This window comes from Equus caballus, chromosome 22 (genome assembly GCF_041296265.1).
Source record: "Equus caballus isolate H_3958 breed thoroughbred chromosome 22, TB-T2T, whole genome shotgun sequence".
NCBI classification, from domain to species: Eukaryota; Metazoa; Chordata; class Mammalia; order Perissodactyla; family Equidae; genus Equus; species Equus caballus.
In genome coordinates this window covers 2,820,345-2,840,524 of record NC_091705.1, presented here as the reverse complement: position 1 = coordinate 2,840,524, position 20,180 = coordinate 2,820,345, and the positions used below count along the sequence as shown (strand labels likewise).

At 44.6% G+C, this 20,180-nt stretch overlaps 1 protein-coding gene across 2 annotated transcripts in view; it reads right to left on the bottom strand.

Moving 5' to 3' along the window:
- Positions 1-6,533, bottom strand: part of NAPB (NSF attachment protein beta) — a 45,127-nt gene extending 38,594 nt beyond the window's left edge. Inside the window, exon 1 of one of the 2 annotated variants that reach the window (XM_023625999.2) lies at positions 6,196-6,533. Coding sequence is in view for 1 of the 2 variants with exons in the window: in XM_023625998.2 (XP_023481766.1) it covers positions 6,196-6,293 (98 nt within the window). In the remaining variant the exon portion in view is untranslated. The remainder of the gene's footprint in view (positions 1-6,195) is intronic. The other variant, XM_023625998.2, reaches the window with a different exon arrangement.
- Between the last annotated feature and the right edge of the window lie 13,647 nt (positions 6,534-20,180).

Here is a 20,180-nt window from a genome sequence, read left to right as displayed (position 1 = left end):
GACAGTAGAGTAGAAATAGCATATAAAGCAACAGTGACAGTGCTGTTGTGATGTGAAAGCAGAACTAGAGACGAAATTCAGCTCTAGCATCAGAATACCCTGAAGAGATATCAAACTTTGTCAAAAGACTGAACACAGGGATCGTTTTAGTTGTGCCTGGGACCCTCAGGGGAAAACCCCACCAGCTCCTTCTCCTATTTATGAGCAACACCACTTTAGCCACTAACTAGACGGATGCTCTGAGGAGAGGGACCAGCACAGGGCCTGGCACACAGGCCTCAATAACCAGGTGGTCTCAGCTACACCTTACTGGTATAAGTGACTCAACCCAGTTAAGGCCTCTATATAAACTTAAGATTCTGGCAGGTGGGTGCAGAGAGCTACTCGTCTTGTGGCCACCCAAGAAAGCCTCATAAATAAGTGCCCTTGCTTATTAAATCCACCACCTACCAATCTGGAGGGATTTGCCTCTTTCTTCAGTTTCTCTTTGCCCTCAGTGTATGGGGGCTAGCTTCAGATTACACCCAGGAACAACATTTTTCAAGAAACTCAAGGAGAAAAAAAGTGTGAGCCAAGGATTGTATAGCCAGCCAAGCCATCCATTATGCACCATTGACAGAAGCAAGAATTCAAGGCACACTGCAGTAACTTCTAACTAAGAGATGACTAGGGAACATCAGTAAAAAGACTGGTGGTGGTGGCACTGAATATGTTTTGCTATAGATCCAAGACTAAAATAAGTAAGGGACAAGGGTAGAAAAGTAATATGAAAATGTCTGTTCTGACAAAGTACAAATAACTGAATCCTCTCCTCCACATGCGTGTGCGCGCACATACACACACCCCTTGGAGAAAGGGGGAAGTAGAATATACTCACTGACTAGCACATAGGTAATGGGTATTTTCCAGAACAGACAAAATACTAGGGGCCTAAGTAAGGAAAAGGAACAAAGCTTATTAAAAAAGACTCATAGTACAATGGTAACCAGTAGAACAAAAATACAAAATTTCCTAAATAAAAAGGAAAGAAAAGAGATCATATGAAGAAAAATTGCAAATGAAACGTAATACATAAATATATAGTAAATATATAACAAAATATGACAGAATTAATAACCAATCATATACGAGTCATACCAATAATGTAGATGGCCTGAAGATTTTTAGATTCGTTCACAAAGCAAAACCCAACTCTGTGCTGAATATGAGAAATCGAGAGAGACAATTAAAATAAAGCTATTCCGACAGGCTTAAGATAGAGAGATGGTCAAAAGTATACCAAATTTATCAATGAGCTTTTGTTAGATTTGTTCTAGCAAGAAAAAACCCCAAAACCTCCCAAAGGCTTCTCTCTTACTCACTTTACCTGTTTCAGCAGGCTGGCCGTGACTCTGCTGGTTCTTTCTCTGTGGGTCATCTTTTTTTATTCTGGAATGCAGCCCAATCTGGTATGCACTCTTCTTATGACAGAGAGAAAAAACCATGGCAGAAGCACGGGATGGTCCCTGTAGCTTCTGCTCAGATAGAGCATGCATCCCTTCCACTTACACTCTTTCAGTCAAAGTCAGTCATAGGCCAGGATGGGCTCGATGGGGAGGGGAAGTGCACTCTTCCCAGAGCTGGGCAGCACAGGTCACATGGCAACAAACAGAATGTATAATGCTCTTACATAACACAGTCCTAAAGCCGACAAATGCAAATAATAAGGTGGCGGGGATTCCTACCCTGGTATCAGACAAGGCAGAATTTGGGCTTAAAAGTACCAAATAAGATAAAGAAGTTCATTTCATAAACCTATAGATACAATTCATAATGAAATTATATTAGTCATGAATATCTATGTACCAAAATATGGTAGCCAGCTTTTTAAAACAGAAACTACAAGAGATGCAAAGAGAAAGACAGAAATATAAAAGGGGCCATTAATATATCTCTTTTAATACAAAGCAGGTTAAGTGGACAAAAAATAAACACAGACATGAAAGACCTAGACAACATAATCAATAACTAGATCTTAGGGATCTCTATCAAGTCATACACTCTGATAAGAGAAAATTCCCCCTGCTTCTCAAGTGCACATGGACCATTCATGAATGCCAATCATATATCAGGTGGCAGAGAAAATCTCAGTAAGGTCTCTTATCATAATGAAATAAAACTAGAAATTAATAATAATATACAAAAAAGGCCCTTCCACCTGGAACAATACCCTCAAACAAGTCTTAGGTCAAAGAGGAAATGAACTAAAATAAAAACACTAGCTATCAGAATCTACTGGACATAATTAAAACATCAATATAATTTTAAAGGAAAATTCATCCATGAATATTTGGATCCATATAAATTAAATACCACTCCCATTGCCCCAAAAAAGCCAGAGGGAAAAATGAAAGAAAGTAATAAAGGTAAAAGCAGAAATTACTAAGGCAGAAAACTAGTAGAACTAATAAGTCAAAATATTAGTTGTTTGGAGAAAAAGAATCAAAAGAATTAAAAAAAGGAGGAAAGCACAAATAAAAAAGAAATGACAAGAGAGAAATAACTACAGAAATAAAGAACGTTTTTAAAAGTTATAAAAGACTACTTTGCACAACTCTGCAAGTAAGTTTTAAAACCTGGATGAAATGAATAACTTCCTAGGAAAAAGTAATTTACCAAAACTGACCTCAGCAGAGAAAGTTTAAACATTACAAATCTTAGAGGAAAAAAGAGAAAGTTATCAAAGAAATACCCACCAAGAAGCCCAAGACAGTTTCACTATACAAAAAAAGGATTCTAAGAGGATTATACTTAAACCTTAAAGACAAGAGCACAAGAAAAAAGGGAAACTTCCAAATTCTTTTTATGAGGCAGCTGTAACATCAATACTTCAATCTGATAAAGACTATACACAAAAGAATTGTAAATAAAAGAATTTGAAATGAAATATTTAAAAACAGAATCTGATAGCTGATTAAGAAATAATACATTATAAATCCAGAGAAGCTATTCATGGTATACAAGGACAGTTCAACGAAGATATCCATTAATTAACATATTAACAACTAAGGAGAAAAATCATGTTTATCTCCACAGATACTGAACAGGGTTTCAAAATACAACTCTTCATTCAATCCCTAATGAAAATATCCATTAAAACATGAATTGACAGATACTTCCTACCATGAAAAAATATTTTAATACTTTAATTCAAGAAAATATTGATCCATTAATTTGTAAGATTTTAACTAAATTTAATTTTAAAAACCTTTACTTATAATAAGCTCCATTTAAATACAGAAATGGTTAACATTCTGAAATTCTACTTCCAAAGTTTCCTTACTGAACTCTAAGTATCAATCACTCAAAATTCTTTAAAGGTACAAAAGCTTTACTGAATTTATCATCTAATCAAATGAACACAAAGTGAAAGCATAGGACAAGAGAATAAAGTTTCCTATACCTAGTGCGATCCTCTGTCCTGGTTGCATGGACACTCTCGCTTTATACCCATTTTCTTGGCATCTCAAAAATATCCCAGTTTGGACAATATAGTCACGGCCACTCTATAACTCACAGAAACAGGGAAATATTTGAAAAAATTTAAAAGTAGAATTGCAGGTTTAAATATGTTATTCACATACAAAAGATAATATTTAGAGAATGAGAAATAGGTAAAAGAAAATGCAAGGCCGTGTAATAAGCTTCATCATTTTTATCAGAATTGACAGACACTATCTAAAATTAATAAATCAGGAAGTCGAAGTATTCTAAAATTATTTAGAATTATGGTGGTAACCATCAGAAGAATTACAAAGAAAGTTAAAAGATTTAGGACAGGGGAGACAAAGAGAAAATTCCACTTTAACAGTGGTTTCTTGTGATGTTTTCATCCCTTGGCAGCTCTGTTCCTGCAAGGGGGATGTGGGAAAGGAACACTGACATCTTGCTGACAAGCAAGGGACTTGTGCCTTACACACAGAAGAAATACAAGACTGACTCTTTCTCAGAAATATACAATGCACATTTTCATCTAATTTTACTGAAAGCAACAAAAAAGGAAGAGATATAGAACAGTAGTAAAAATACAATATCGCCAGAAAACCAGTGTCAGGCAGTGGATAAACACCGAGAGAAGGAGATGAACTCCTAACAGGTTTTAATGTGCAGTTAGGATGCTGAGAATGAGTCTGTGATGTGAAATACATGCAATATGCTGGGCAGCTTTTAATGGCCGCTACAGCCTCAAAACAGCATCACCTGTTCTCTTTAAAGCACTATCTGGTCAGCTCTTAACTATGTGGGCTCAGAGCATACTGATGATAGTATGTATGTTACCTTGTTAATTCAGGAGGCTGACTCAGAGACAGACTACCCCGGCTTTAAATAAAGGATAACAAGAAGAGATTAGCAACGAAAATGGGAAAATTTTACAGCTAAGGAAGTGGGGGCAGAGTGGAGTAACATGCACTCCAGCCTAGAAGGGTGATGAGACGTTCAAGTGATGCCAGACACAATGCAGGATTCTAAACATTTAAAAGTGACACAGAAACTATCTTCCTATTGTAATTGACAGAAACTAGGCCTGGTTTTCGGCTTCAAATAAGTATATAACACTATTAAAACTCACGGAACTCTGAGTATTCTTCCTCCCTAAGCTTTCCTGGAGCCAAGTATTACTGAAAATAACCGTCCTCCATGGTATAAACAACACTTACACAGTACAAAGCTCTTTCAGATATTTTATTTCATTGAAAGACCAACGATCCAGCCCAAAAGGTCTTTGGCTCTGAAATCCTGGAAAAAAGTCAATGTGTCTGGCTCTCTGCTTCCTTGATAAATAACTGAGGCTGACAATTTGGATGAATATGCTAATTAATGTTTCACAATCACCATTTCCGACAGCACTAAACATTTTACAAGCAGACTCACTGAACCCTCATGATGAAATGTACTTTTATTACCCCCATTTTATAGCGGAGGGAACCGAGGCGCAGAGAGGCTAAGCAACTTGCCCCAGGTTCCAAAGCTAGGTTAATAAACTGACCCGCACCCAGGTCAGATCTGGGACGCAGTAACTTTGTGGGAACCGAGTGTGAATGGCGAAGATGAAACTTTTATTATACGGCCTGTCAATGAAACAGGTGATCAACAGTCAAGGAGAAAACAATTCTTTAAAAACAAAAAGGCTTTTCAAAATCCTTTTAGAATCACTGGCTCAGGATTTGGCCTATTTTCACGCAGACAACAACGCAACAGCCCGAGATGAGCATCGAGCACCAGAAGGCTTTTCTCCTTCGTCCATTACAGGTCCTCTTCCCGGAAGCACATCCTGGCTTGAAACACGCAGCGACATTAAGATCACCTCCTCGCGTGAGGTACCACGACACTACTATTTTACCTCAACAGCTTTTACCAGTTTTGCGGATCAGAGAAACGAAGGTCCTGGTGAGAGCACCAAGCATTAGGCAGCGCTCCTTCTGTACTGCCATCGCCTTCACAGGCAGCCAAACCTGAACCGACCGCTAAGCTCCAAACCACACCTGCCCCGAGAAACGCAGGAGCCGCCGGGGGCCCGCACAGCGCGAGAGCCCAGCCCGGGGCGAGGGATGCGCACCGGGGCCCGCACAGCGAGACAGCCCGGGCCGGGGGAGGGGGACGCCCCCGGGGGCCCGCACAGCGCGAGAGCCCGGGCCGGGGGAGGGGGACGCCCCCGGGGGCCCGCACAGCGCGAGAGCCCGGGCCGGGGGAGGGGGACGCCCCCGGGGGCCCGCACAGCCCGAGAGTCCGGCCCGGACCCGCGCGGAAACGGCCGGGTCTGACGCACGGCGCCGCCGCTTCTCGGGGGTGAAAGACGCTGCGTAGTCGGGCGGACCTTTTGCTTTCAAAAGGAAAAACAAAAAGCCGCCCGCGCTTTCTGCGCCTCTCCTCGCGAACAGCTGAATCACGCACGCAGCGCGCACGGCCCTCCAGAGCGCAGCCCGCCCCCGGGGCGCCGAGCTCGCGCCCTGCCCGAGAGCCCACAAGGTGCAGGAAGCTGCGGGGGCGCCGCGTCCCCCTCGCCGACGCCAGGCCGGGCCGCCCACAGCCCCTGGGACCCCGCGCCGACGGCCAGCGCTGGGCCGACGCCCGTGGCGGCTGCAGGGGGCGCGGGGGCGGCGGCCGCGGAGGGGCCCGCGATCGAGACCCCTCAGGGCACGCGGGCCTGGAGCTCACCCAAACAGCCCTCGGAGGAAGGAGTGGGAGGCCTTGACTCGCTTCTCGGCCTCCGCCATCAACTGCACCGCCTCACGCTCCTTCCCTGCGTTGTCCATGTCGCCCGCCGCCGCCACAACCTCCTCAGGCGGCTCGGACGCGCCTCCCGCGCCCTCGCCCTCCTCTCGTAGCGGCGGGGAGCGCAGGCGCGGCGCGGGGCCTGTCGGGATTTGTAGTCCGGGGCCTGGCGGCGGCGCTGCGCCAGAGTCAGGTGCAGTTCCCAGCTGGCTGCAGAGCCTGGCAGCGCGGGAGCCGAGCTTGAAGACCGCCCGCGCCAGGGGTTTTGGGGCGGGGAGGGTGACCCTCTGCAGGGAACCCAGGCCAAGGTAAATCTTAATCTCTTAAGTATGGAGGTAATGGAAAATGGCCCGTGGCTTGCGGTAAAGATCACCTCAAACATGCAGCATCACGTTGGTTCAGAAATCCCTGCTCAACACGACTGACACATGGCAATGGGATGGATGAAGAAATGGGGCAACAGATTAGAACATTTAACCTACGCCCCAGCTCCGTAAAGGGAATCTAAGGCAGCCACTGAAAGCAATTTCATTAACGTTGTGATGCCCATCCACCCACCCACTCGCAACAGCAGGCAGAAAGAGCTATTTTTATCTCCAGAGCAAGACGTTCAAGAATGTACCATTTCTGCCAATGTAAGCTCACAATTAGTTTTCAGTCTCCCTGATAACCTGATATCAGTTTCCCTACATTAAACCCAACATGTATGGGGTCAACACCAAAACACTCTTTCCTTGCTTGCCCTGGCTTCTTGGCTCCAGAATCCACTATCCTCCATGGAGACAGACACCACCAAGGACAAGCATCTGGATTCATTATCTCCTTCCTGCAAAGAGATACAGGCTGGTGGGAAAGCTGCTAACCAGCAATGTCACAGGCCCCCTCCTCTCTGCAAGTGTCTCAAGGGCTAACACAGGCTGGTGGGAAAGCTCGGACCATGGAGGCCATATGCTCCTCCTCCCCTACCTAAAACCCCAAATAAAAACCCTTCCTTTTAGCTTTTCGGAGAGTTTGGGATTTCAGCGTTAGCTGCCCTCTCTCCTTGCTCAGCGCTGTGCAATAATAAAATTCCTACTTTCTTCCACTACACTCAGTGTCAGAGATTGGCGTGCTGCACAACGGGTGAGTGAACTCACTTCAGGTTTAATATCATCCATATATTGCAACTTTCTGTGGGTCCTCTCTTTCTTGGTTGTGAATGAGCTGCATACATTCAATATACGCATAATCTACTGTTTTTATTGACTGAATTCTTTTCAATGGATCTGAGCCATTGAGCTCTCTTATCTTTTACGTAATGCTGGCCATGGAGGGTGGGTCTTCTAGGACATAATTCTTGCCTGCCAGGAAGACTTCTAATCTCCTAGGAGAAGTATCTGTAGATAGATGCTCTGGTGTGCCAGTAGTTTCCAGGCCTGTCCCAGAGGGAGTTCTTTTTTAATACGAAGTCTAGACTAGTCATTTACATTGGCAATGCTAAAGCAGAGGTAGTGGAGTAAATATGAAAATCTCTGTCAAATGAGAGCTTGTGACAATTTCAAACTATTAACAAATACACTTGGCACTGACACAAAATATATGTGAGAAAATGAATCTTGTCTTTAGAGAGCAAGGCAAGAGGACCAATTCCTAGAAAGAAAGGTGACTAAAGCACATACCTCAAGAGTTTATGCTTTGCAGGCACCCTAGAGGGAGAAGGAAATCTCACATCTTCGGGCAGAGTTTATCTACTCTTACTACATGCAGTATTCTAACTTCAAAAAGCTAATGTGTGTGCTTATGGAACAGGGAAGAAGGAGGCAGGAAATTAAAGGTGGTACTGAACCTCTTAATCTCGAGTTTGTGTGCCTGATGCACAATAAGACGTCAGTCTTGGAGATGGAGAAAGATCTATTTGAATTGGCCCAAACAAGAAAGCAGGAGGATAGTTTCTCTCAAATCTGCCTCAAGGAAAGAAGAAAGCAGGGGATCTTCATAGAGCCAAGGGGCTTAGCAGGAGGAGTTTCAGAGAAACAAGGGGGAATTCTGTGTTTCTTTCACTTCCAATAAGCCTTTGGGCAATCAGATTTCTGGGTGTCAGTAGCAGCTGGGGTCTGGTTATCTGGTGATCATAATCTCCTTAAAGGCACTCATTTTCTTCTGCAAAACAAGCTCATAAATCCTTGTGACCCTTGAGTCACCCCTCAGGTTAAAAAAGAAAACAGTAAATTAACGAGATTAACTTCTTTTCATCTGTGTCTGTGTTGGAAACAAGATCTAACGGTAAACACAGGAGGCTAGATTGGAATGTTGAGTGTCCAACTACCCACCCTGAGAGATGGTCTGCAAAGGTAAGGCTGTTCTTGTTGAATATTTACAGTGACCCTCAGGTACCCAGCTTCAGCAATAAATGCAGGAGTAAGGAGAAAAACTGCAAAAAGTGGGCCTCAGCATTTGAAAAGCGTAGCAGTCTTTGGGAATTTAATGGAGTTGGGCCAACTTGAAAGCTCCTAAGGGCAGCATGAGCCTGTTGATCAGCAGATCCTAAGAGCAGCATCAGTTTCCAAAGCTGGCTCAATGTGCAAACTCTTAAGGAGGTTCAAGAAATACTGATTCCCAAGCCACTAGCATTTTGTTTCAGGATCTCCTGGCATCTAGGAAGCGTACATATTAAAAAGAACTCTCCACCACTATTCTGAAGCATACAATTTTAGACTCTCAAATCCGTAGTCAGCTGAAAAGGAGATAGAATGGGCTGTCTCCTCTAAACTAGAATGTGCAGTTAAGGCTGGCAGGCGTACACCTTGACATTTTTGATATTTCTGAGTATTTCCATCATTCTCTTCTTTCTCCTGGGCACTCCCACCCTTCCCCTAGTCCTTACCCAAGTAAGAGAAAAATTTCAAACCTTAATTATTGTGTAGAGCCTGTTTTCTTCTCCCAGAGGCCAGGTGAGGGGAGTCGGCAAAGAAGAGAGACAAACCTCACAGAATAAGGACCAACTAGAGGGACTAGTGGGGAATTTTTGAAGCAGAAGGCAAAAGAGACCTGCTTTAGTGTGGGCCAGGGAGGGAGGGAGGCCCTCAAACAGGAGCTGTCCAGGAGCAGATCCAAAGGACCTGTGGCCTGTGCCTGTGCTGACCAGGACAGTGGCCACTTGCCATAGGTGGCCATTTAAATTTAAATCAAATAATAAGAAATAAAATACGAAATTTTGCTTCTCAGTCACACTAGCCACATTTCAGCTGCTCAATAGCCACACATAGCTAATGGCTACCATATCAGATTGCACAAATATAGAACATTTCTCTCTTTGCACAAAGGTCTGGTGGACAATGCTGACCTATACACACCTTGTCTTTCACCAGCTCTGGACACTTGGAAGAAAAGAGGGAAAAGGCTTCAGACTGTTTCTGAGAAGATGGAGCAGGAAAGGAGGCGCCTGCACCCTGGACAAGGCAGAACCAAGGAGAACCTGCAGGCCTTTCCTTGCGAGCAGATCAGGGTGGACACACAGACACTCAGACTGATGAACACATGAGGTTAGATTGGAATGTTGAGTGTCCAGCTGCCCACCCTGAGAGATGGTCCATAAAGGTAAGGCTGAAGCCATTTGAGAACAGCCAGCTCTAGGAGAGGCAAGGACAGGAAAGAACCCATGGGGAAAACAAGGGGTAGCCATCTGCGTGTGTTCACAGGAGGGGGTGTGGCATGGGAAGAGTCCTGTGTGGAGTCTGGCACCACCTGAGCATACAGCAGGCACAAACGCAGTGTACCTGCAGGATTTCCTGGGCTAGTGTCCTGACTGGCCAGTGCAGATGCCTGGTACACTGGGTGAGCACCCGCCAGGCAACTGAGTACAGCTGGCTCTCACTACTAAGTCAGTAAGTTCTCAGCTACCGGTTACTAGGTTGCTAAGATCACTTAGTGTCACCTACCTCTCCTCCCTCTGGTTCCAAAATCGTTTGGGAACTTCTGATTGTGACTAGCACTTAATATTCACGTGCTTGCTGGTCCCCACTGCCATCACCTGCGATTCTCCTCGGGGTCCTCTTTGGCCTTCCAGCCTGCTCTGCTTGAATGCTGGAGAGGGAGGGGATTAACTAAGTTCATTAATAGAGGAGTTAATGCCTCTTTGCCTCCTGGGAACGGCCCTCAGTCAATGACTCTTGGGAAGTTGGAGGATAAAGACCCCTCTGGTGGGACAACTCTGAGGAGTGTTCTGCGCTCCCTCTCAGAGGCTCCCGTGGGAAGGAGCTCCATCTGCCCACAGTAGAAGGTTGCTTGTTCTATACCCTTTATGGACTTCCTTCCCTTCCCTGTCCCCACACCCCGCTGGTGCTGCCTGATACTGTCACTTCCCAATAAATTGCTTTCTCTAGACTCCTTGTCTCAAGGTCTGCTTCTGGGAGAACACAAACTAAGACAGAGAGGATAGGCACTGACTACAAATAGGTGTGTTCTAGTCGCCATGGATAGTCATGGTGTTCATTACAAATTCATAAATTGGGATTGTCACCCATGCATAACTGTATACTGATGGTTCTGGTTCCCACTGCAACTTAGTGCTGTGAAACAACAATCATTTAATAGGATTATCATTCGTGGTTTTAGGGGTTGACCGGGCTCAGCTGTGTGGTTCTCAGTCAGATGGGAGCCGGAGGTGAGGCTGACTCAGGGGCTTCTTCCCGCACACGCCTGGTGCCTGGGATGGGAAGACTCCAAAGGCCAGAGCAACCGTAGATCCTCGCGTGTCTCTGGTCTCTTACTTGGTGGCCAGGGCTCCAAAGGTGCTGGGGGGAGGGGGAGCCAGGCAGCAGCTGCATCACCTTTAAGACCTAGTTTCCAAAGTTCTGAGGCATCACTTCTGCTTCCCTGAAGCAAATCCCTTAGGCTCACCCATATGCAAGGGATGGATCTCAAAGGATTTACAGACATGTTAAAACCACCATAGTTAGCTTCAAGGGAGCCAGTTCCCACCCTGGTCCACTCTGGTTGCATTGACAGAGCTGTGACTCTGGAGTCCCCCTGGGGGGACTGGGGAGCAGCCCCTTGCCTCCAAGGGTCCTGGAGTCCTGAGGGGACCTGCGTGGCCTTCAGCTGCCTCCTCCAATGACATCTTGGCCTTGCTTCTGTCTGCAAAATAAGAGTGGCTCAGAGGATCTGGACAAGGCCAAGTCTGTGCAGTGTGGTCCCCTTTAGAAGGCAAGAAGAAACGAAGCCATTCTAGAAGGCTTTTCATCCCACAGCGTCAAAGTAATGAATTCATGAAAATAAATGTTGGCCCTTCCTGGTGATGAGGTGGGGCTTCAGCACTTTGTGCAGCTTTAAGGACAGAATTTACTCGCTCTGTTTGTAGTGGTTCTTTTCTTTTTCCTCATGGACTTGCAAAACTTGAGAGCATTTGAGCGGAGAACTTCAAAGGAATAATTAGATAAGTGTTTTTATTACCACTTTTTTTCACTTTTCAAAACAACAGTAGTTTGTATATGTGTGTGTGAGATACATTTCATACCACGTCAAAATTGCTACAAATATTCTCAAAGGCAGCTTGTTAATGTTATTTAACATTTCCTTAAGAAATCATCCTGTAAAATTTAGACCAAAGAATTAGAAAAGGTAAAATTCAGTATACACAAATATATGTTAGAGGAAACATACAAAATGGTAAATTAAGTTAAAATACTTATGAAAAATAATAGTCATTAATTAACATTATTCTTTTCATTAGTTGACATGAAATTCCACAAACATTTTGAAATTAACTTGATGCTTTTAAATATGGCAAATGGGCATAAGAACAAAGATGACTCAACTTTTATTTATATGATACATTCTAAGACTTTTCTTCTTTATGCTTAAAATAGTTCTTCTCAAAGTTATGGTTCTGAGCTACAGGTACAATGACTTAAAGGGAAAAGTCGTTTATTTCTCAGAATGTCTTTTGATATCCTATCACGTTATTATTTAATGTTACATTAAAGAAATTTTAGGAAAATTTTTTCACCTATATTTCTACCTAACCAGAGTGTTTTCCTTTTTTATGTATATGTGTTCCTATCAAATCTTTATCAAACCTACAAGTATGTAGACATTATAAGCATGTATATTTGTTTGTATTTTGTTTGCTTAGGAAGGATAAGCATTTTCTATATTGCTGCAAGTCTTTGTGATTAATTATTATTGAATAATAATTCAATGTACCAAATTTTACAGAGCTCTTTCCCATCATGGCAGATGTGCGTTTTGTCATATTTGGATATTACCAAAATATTTAGGTCTGTCCCAAAAAGCAGGAAGGGTTTTCCCATCGGTGATCCACACTGTCACAGGCTTATTCAGAGTGTGGTGCCAGCATCTCTTCATATTTCGTCTGAAAGAACTACGTCTTCATAAACTCACTCTGCACTATAGCGACTGGATTTGAAATTACGGTCAATGATTATTATTCATAGATTCTGTATTTGCAAATTTGCCTTTTTGCTAAAATTTATTTGTAACCCCAAAACCAATACTCATGGCAGTTTTGTGGTCATTATGGACATTTGCAGAGCAGTGAAAAATTTGAGTGGCCTGACACACATGTTCCCAGCTAAGGTCGGACAAGGCAACACTGCCTTTATTTTTAGCTCTTATACTCTAAGTGTCCTTTTCATGGACTGTTTAGTGCCACATTTTTCATGTTTTTTTGTTGGCGATTTCACTGCTTAAAACTGCCCCAAAACAAAGTGCTGAAGTGCTCTCTAGGCACTTCCTAGACACAAGGAGGCTGTGATGTGCTTTACGGAGAAAATACATGTGGTAGATAAGCTTTGAGCAGGCATGCGTTATAGCGCTGTTGGCTACGAGTCCAATGTTAATAAGTCAACTATATATGTCACATAAAGTGTTTTGAAACAGAAACACATATGAAACAAGGTTATATATTGATGGGTTGACAAAAATGTGACCAGAGACTCATGAGAATCAAACCTGTATTTCCCTTTAGAGCTATAGTTCAGTATTAATTCAGTGTCTGTGGTGACTTTACAGAACGTAACTACCTCGAATGGCGAGAACTGACCATACATTGGGAGGGAGTCCGGACAAAGAAAATGAAATGAAGCCAGATCATAGAATCTCTCTTTTCCAATCTTTCAAAGAAACAGTAAAGAAAATAAAAAACTAGCAACTACTCCAGAGAATTAAGACAGAGGGAAATCTCCCTGTGTCAGATCACATTGCTTTCTAGTCCCACTCGCTAGCCAGCTTTATGCTGCTCTCTGCCCCAGGACGTTGACCTGTATGAACTCCATCAGTGGGGCTCCCATGCCCTCTGACTTCTTATTGTGTTTGGCTAAGGAGGTGCCCAGCGAGAGGCGGGGGGGTGGAAGGTGAATGAGATCATGGCATTTGTCCCCTGGGCCCTCCACAGGGTGGCACCTGAGGCTGCCTGACATCTAGATCGGCTCCCTCATCCTTCAGCAAATGACGGCCCTGTAATGGCTCTGGGGTTCCCTTGCACCTGCAGAATTGTAAATACCCCCTGTAAATAAACTCTCCTATGGTGCGTGTGCCTCCGTTTGCTGTGGGGACCCTGACTGACATACTCGCTCCCCAGCTCATTGTGCAAGGCTGGTATAACCTTGAAACCCAGACCAGAAAAGGCCCGTGTGAGAAAGGACAGTCTCGGGCCAGTCTGACTCATGAACGTGGGTACAAATTTCTGAACAAAGCATCACCACACACCATGCACAGAAATCTAGATGGTTATGGATATGATGTGAAATGCTGAACTTTAAAAGTTTCAGAAGTTTTAAATGAAAATATAGGAAAGTAACTTTATGACCTTGATTTCCTAAATAAGACATTGAAACTGCAAACTCTAAGAGAAAAAAAGTCGATACGTTCCCTGCATTAAGTCTAAGAATTTCTTTTCACTGACGTAGCATAACTCAAATGAAAAGACAAGGTCACAACCCAGAAAAAGATATTTGTAGCACATGTACCCCAAAATAATTATTATTAAGGACATGAAAATCCTACAAATCAATGGAAGACAAATAACCAAAGTGAAAAAATGGGCAAAGGACTTGAAGAATGTTACAACAGGGTCTTGGCCCTTTTCAGCTTTTGCTGCTCATTACTTCAGAAGGACGATTGTCTGCTCACAGAAAAACAGAAAGATAGCAGGAGAAAAGCAGAAGCAGGGGCGCGGCAGCCTGCAGAAACTGTGCGCTTTTTACTTGCTTTCAACATGGGAATTGATGCTTATTTAAATAGAGTGGTCTGTGCAGGAGCTGGCGAACCAATACTGGATTATGGAAAACATCTGCAGAGACGAGACCAAAGGCTGCATGAGACCAACGGCCTGCAGACAAACCCTGCCATCCTCGATGCCAGGTGGAAGGAAGTCCTATGGAGACAGTGAGAAGGCTTGGCCTCTTATGACACATCCGACTTTCTGAGCTTCATGATTTCTCAGTTTTCTTAGTCTGGAAAGAGAAAATGTACACTGGGCCTTGTTTGGCAGTGCCAGCTCTTAGCCATCTCTAGCACCACCTTGTCATTGTTGACATTATGCACCGGCTGCTGGCCTGCTCCCCAGGACCAGCAGGCATTTCCAGCCAAGGTCTGCCACGTCCTTCAGTGCAGCCCTAGGGACAAGGGCTCAGGGTCACAGTGAGGGCTGCCACTGGTGGCCTCGGCAGTGCTCCCCTGCAGCCTCACATGGAGAGTACCCATACCGTGGATTGCTCCTTGCTGGGTTGGCGTTGAAGGGTTGCTGGCAGCAGGGTGGGTCTCAAATAGCTTTGCTTTCTGCCTGGGTGATACCCAAGTCAGCAGCCAGTCCAGACTAGGACGATTTAGGGGACAAAGAAGAACTTATTGAACAGTGCTACAAAAAGAAAACAAGAAAAGACGGTGGAGAGAAGAACCCAAATGAGAGCAGCACAGTTATTTGCAAGGGCTTGTTTGTTCACCTAGAGTGAGGAGCAGAAGCACAATAGCAGATGTAGGCTCATGAACAGGGGGTCGTGCCGCGACGCCTCTCGCAGCTCTGATGCTGGTCAGTGGCAATGAAGATGGAGGGAGGGCTTCGGGGAGGAGTTCATAGGAAAGCTTCAGGGCAGCTGCACCTGCTTCACCTCGATGGCCCCTGGAGGAGATTTCCCTCCCTACTGAAATAGCCAACGTGGTTGAGCCCTATGCACCAGACACTGTGTTGGACACTTCTGTGCCTCTTATAATTTAATTTTCACAGTCCTCTGAGGTATTTACTATTATACCAATTTTACAGATGAGGAAATTGAGACTCAAGGTGAAGCAATTGCTAAGCAACAGTAGAAAGGCTGCCTCCTTCCCCACTTCTGACCCTATTCTGTAGCTCTCCCACCATTCACAGCAGCCCGAAACGCACAGTGAGACCAGGACGGACCAGCCTGGATGTCTGGACTCAGCCTGGCTGGGCAGAGGATGCCCTAGTTGGCTACCTGTCCTGGAACATGCTGGCATCCTTGGGCATGGCTTCCCACCTGTTAGATGACCTACAGTTTCCCTCCTGCTTTGGGGAGTAAGGGCACCCCACTTCAGGTTCCCAATCAGAGGCATAACATGATGAGCAATGGTTTTTGACCAGACTGATGGGTGATCTGGGCAGACCTGAGAGCTCAGGTCAAGGAGGAGCCTGAGAAGTTTGTTGGGGAAGGGGCAAAAATGACAAAGGTAGGACAAGGGAGTGAATTAAAAGCCACAACCAAGAAACTCCTGGTCTCCAGACTCCTCAGCCTACAAGAGCAGAGCTTACAGTGATGGGACACACTCTGCCTTTGTTTGTTTCCTGTTTTTTGTCCCCTGGGAGCAGGCCTGACAAAGAATTCCAAATCGTGGTTGACAATAGGCAAAGCCAGGAAGTTGTGCAGCTCACAGAGAGCCCCCGTTGGGCCCCACCACCTCACCCACACACCACACAGCCATGGGCTAACCTAAGATGAATCCCATCCATGTGCCACCATCACTGGTCCAGCAGGGGCCCTGCTGCTGGGTCCAGCCATGAGACAGAAGGCCAGGTTTGCTGCACTCTTGGGAAAGATGCTTTCTCTTTCCTAAGAACCAACTACCAATGAAGCTGTCTTCCCCTGGGTGGTGTGGCAGCAGATGAGAAGGTGGCCTGGGTGCAGGCAGGTGGGAGGAGCCATGGTGCAGACCTTACTCTTGTCAGATTTGCCCCTATGTGGCTCTGGCCAAGGGCAGTCCTTTCTCACTCAGTGTCCTGGGTCATGAAAAGGAACACAAGAGTGGCAGGAAAGGGACCCCAGGCTGAGTGTCTGTTCTGTAGAAAGCACTGTGTTTATTCCTGCATACCCTTCATCCATCCGTCCATCCATCCATCCATCCATCCATCCATCATCCAAACTGCTTTATTGAGGCATAGTGGACATAAAACAAACTGCACATATTTAAAGTGTACAGTTTGATGGGTTTTGACATATCTATCATCTGCAAAATCATCACTACAATGCATAAAATGAACATGTCTATCACCCAAAGTTTCCTCATGCCCCATTGCATTCCTTCCTTACTCCATGGACATAGCAGGCCCCATATCTCCTACAATTTCATGCTATAATCAGGGCTCCTATTTTCTCCTTCTTTTATTTTTTTAAAATTTAAAAAAAAATTTTAAATTTTAATTTTTACAGCAGTAACATTGGATTATAACATTATATAACTTTCAGATGTACATCATAATATATTTCGAATTCTGTGTAGATTACGTCTCGTTCATCACCCAAAGACTAATTACAGTCCATCACCACACATGTACCTAATTACCCCTTTTGCCTCCCTCCATCCCCTCTTCCCCTCTTGTAACCATCAATCTAGTCTCTGTTGCTATGTGTTTGTTTGTTGTTGTTTTTATCTTCTGCTTATGAGTGAGATCATATGGTATTTGACTTTCTCCCTCTGACTTATTTCACTTAGCTTAATGCCCTCAAGGTCCGTCCATGTTGTTACAAATGGCCGGATTCTATCATTTCTTATGGCTGAGTAGTATTCCATTGTGTATATATACCACACCTTCTTTACCCATTTGTTCCTTGATGGGCACCTAGGCTGCTTCCAAGTCTTGGCTATTGTGAATAGTGCTGTGATGAACATAGGGGTGCAGGTATCTTTATGCATTTGTGTTTTCAAGCTCTTTGGATAGATACCCATCAGTGGAACAGCTGGATCATATGGTAGATATATTCTTAATTTTCTGAGGATACTTCGTATGTTTTCCATGGTGGCTGCACCAGTTTACACTCCTACCAGCAGTGTACGAGGGTTCCCTTCTCCCCACATCCTCTCCAACACTTGTTTGTCCCCTTCTTTTATTCAGAAGAACAGGGCTCGTTTTTTCCCCTTTTCCCATGAACATAACTAGCCTGCCTAATGTACCCTTATTCCACGGAAATAATCAGGCTCCCTATTTTCCTCTTATCCTATGCCTGTAACCAGGCAACGTATTTTCCTGTGATTCCATGGAAATAAATAGGTCCTCTGTTTTCCCATTGTTCTGGACATGACTGGGCCATATACAGAGCCAGGTCCTCTAGGTCCCTATTAGTTCATGCACACGACCAAGTTCCCTATTTTTCCCTTTTCCATGGAAATGTCCAAAGACCTGCTATCCTCTAATTCCATGGACATGACCAAGCTCCCTGTTTCCCTCTATTCAGTGGATCTAATCAGGCTCTTCATTTCTTCCTTACTCCGTGGAGAAGACCAAGGCCCCTATTTTCCACTTATTATATAGACATGACCAAAACCTCTATTTTCCCCTTAATCTCTAGAAATAACCTGTCCTACCTTAGTTTTCCTGCGACTCATAGCTATAACTCTTCTCCCTATTTTCGTCTGATCCCATGTATTACCAGGTCTCCTATTTTCCCTTATTCCATGGACATGACTGGGACTGCTATTTTCCCCTTGGTACATGATCATGCCCCCACTTTGTTCTTACTTCTGGCCATAGCCAGAGCCCCATTTTTTCCTTATTCCATGGATATAACCAGGACACCTAGCTTCCCCTTAAGCATGGAATTGATGTGACCTCCTCTTTCCCTGGATGTGTCCATTTCCCTTTTTTGCTTTTCTAGACATGACCAGGGCCCTTGTTCTCCTCTTATTCCGTGGAAATAATCAGCCCTCCTATCTTCCCCTAAGCCATGGTGTGGCAGGCTGAATAATGGCTCTCCAAAAGATATCCACGTTCTAACCTCTGTAACCTGTGAATATTACCTTATATGGCAAAGAAGGACTTTACATAAGGGGTTAAGTTCAAGATCTTGAGATGGGAAGATCATCCTGGAATTTCCAGGTGGGCCCTAAATGTGACCTGTGTATCCCTATGAGAGGGAGATTTGATGCAGACAGAGGAGAAGGAGGCCGTGTGACCATTGAAACAGAGGTTGGAGTGATGTGGCCACGTGCCAAGGGATGCTGGCAGCCAGTGGAAGCTGCACCCGGCAAGGAACAGGTTCTCCCCTAGAACTTCTGGAGGGAGTACAGCCCTGCTGACATCCTGATTTTGGTCCAACAAAAATGACTTCAGACTTCTGGCCTCCAGAACTGAAAGAGAATAAATTCCTGTTGTTTTAAGTCACCAAGTTTGTGGTAATTTGTTATAGTAGCTATGGGAAACCAATACACACATGGACATACCTGTGCTCCCAATTTTCTTCTTATTCCATGGACATTTTAGTGTGTTGAATTGTGTTCCCCCACGATATACAGCCAAGTCCTGACCCCTGGTACCTGTGAATGTGAACTTATCTGGATACGGAGTCTTTACAGATTTAATAAAGTTAAAGATCATAAGATGAGATCATAATGGATTTACAGTAGGCCCTAAATCCAATGACTGGTGTTCTTCTAAGAGAAAGAAGAGAGAGATTTGAGACAAAGTGACACAAGGAGAAAGGCCATGTGAAGACGGAGGCAGAGACTGGAGTTATGCTGCCGCAAGCCAAGTAACTCCAGGAATGACATGAAAAGTCCCCCTTTTCTGGTTTTATTGAAGGACATAGCCAAAGTCTATATTTTCCTTTTATCCCACTGAAATTACTAGGGACTCACTTTTCTCCTACTTTATGGATATAGCCAAGGCCCATATTTCTTAAGCAGGCCTATTTTTTACGTGTTTAGCCCTATGTTCACAAGCTTCCTAATATGGCCTCTTGAATACTACTTTCCCTTCCTCAGGTCCTCAGTCCGACGGACATATCCCAGATTTCCAGGGCTGACTGAGCTTGTCCAGGTCTGGGCACTTGCACACACTCCTACGAATCCTGATATATCCATTTAAAAATGCCACTCCTGCAGCTCAGGCTCAGGATATTCCAAGGCTGTCACCTCCATCCTCTGGACAGGGCAGGCTCTGAGGGTCAGGGGGGTGTTGGAAGAGGTCCTTGTAGGATTTTCATGCGGCAGGGTGGTCTGGGGTCTGGGGCGGTGGGGATCTGACAGACCATGGGCTTCAGTGTGCGGGTTCAGAGTCGTGGGGAACGGCGCAGAGGATGCTCCTGAGGGCCGCCCGATCCCTGGCCTGGGAACAGGTTCTTTGCCGACGTTCATTTAGTCTCCACCACAATCCAAGATTAGCGCTTTTTCCATTCTCATGTTATAGATGAAGAAACTGAGGTTTGGGAGACTAAGTAACTCTCCCAGAGTCACCCAGCAAGGGATTGGAACCCAGGAGAGTTGGGTTCCAGGACCCGTGCTTCCCCCACCAAATCATGCCACTTCTCAAAGACCAAGGTCCCATTTATTTATTTTTGAACATTTTAACCTTTGTTTTGAAATAATTTCAGACTTAAAAAAAGGTTACAAAAGTAGCATAAATGTTCTCATATGCCCTTCACCCCTTTCTCAAATGTTAACATTGTACATAATTACAGTGCAATGGTGAAAATGAGGAAGTT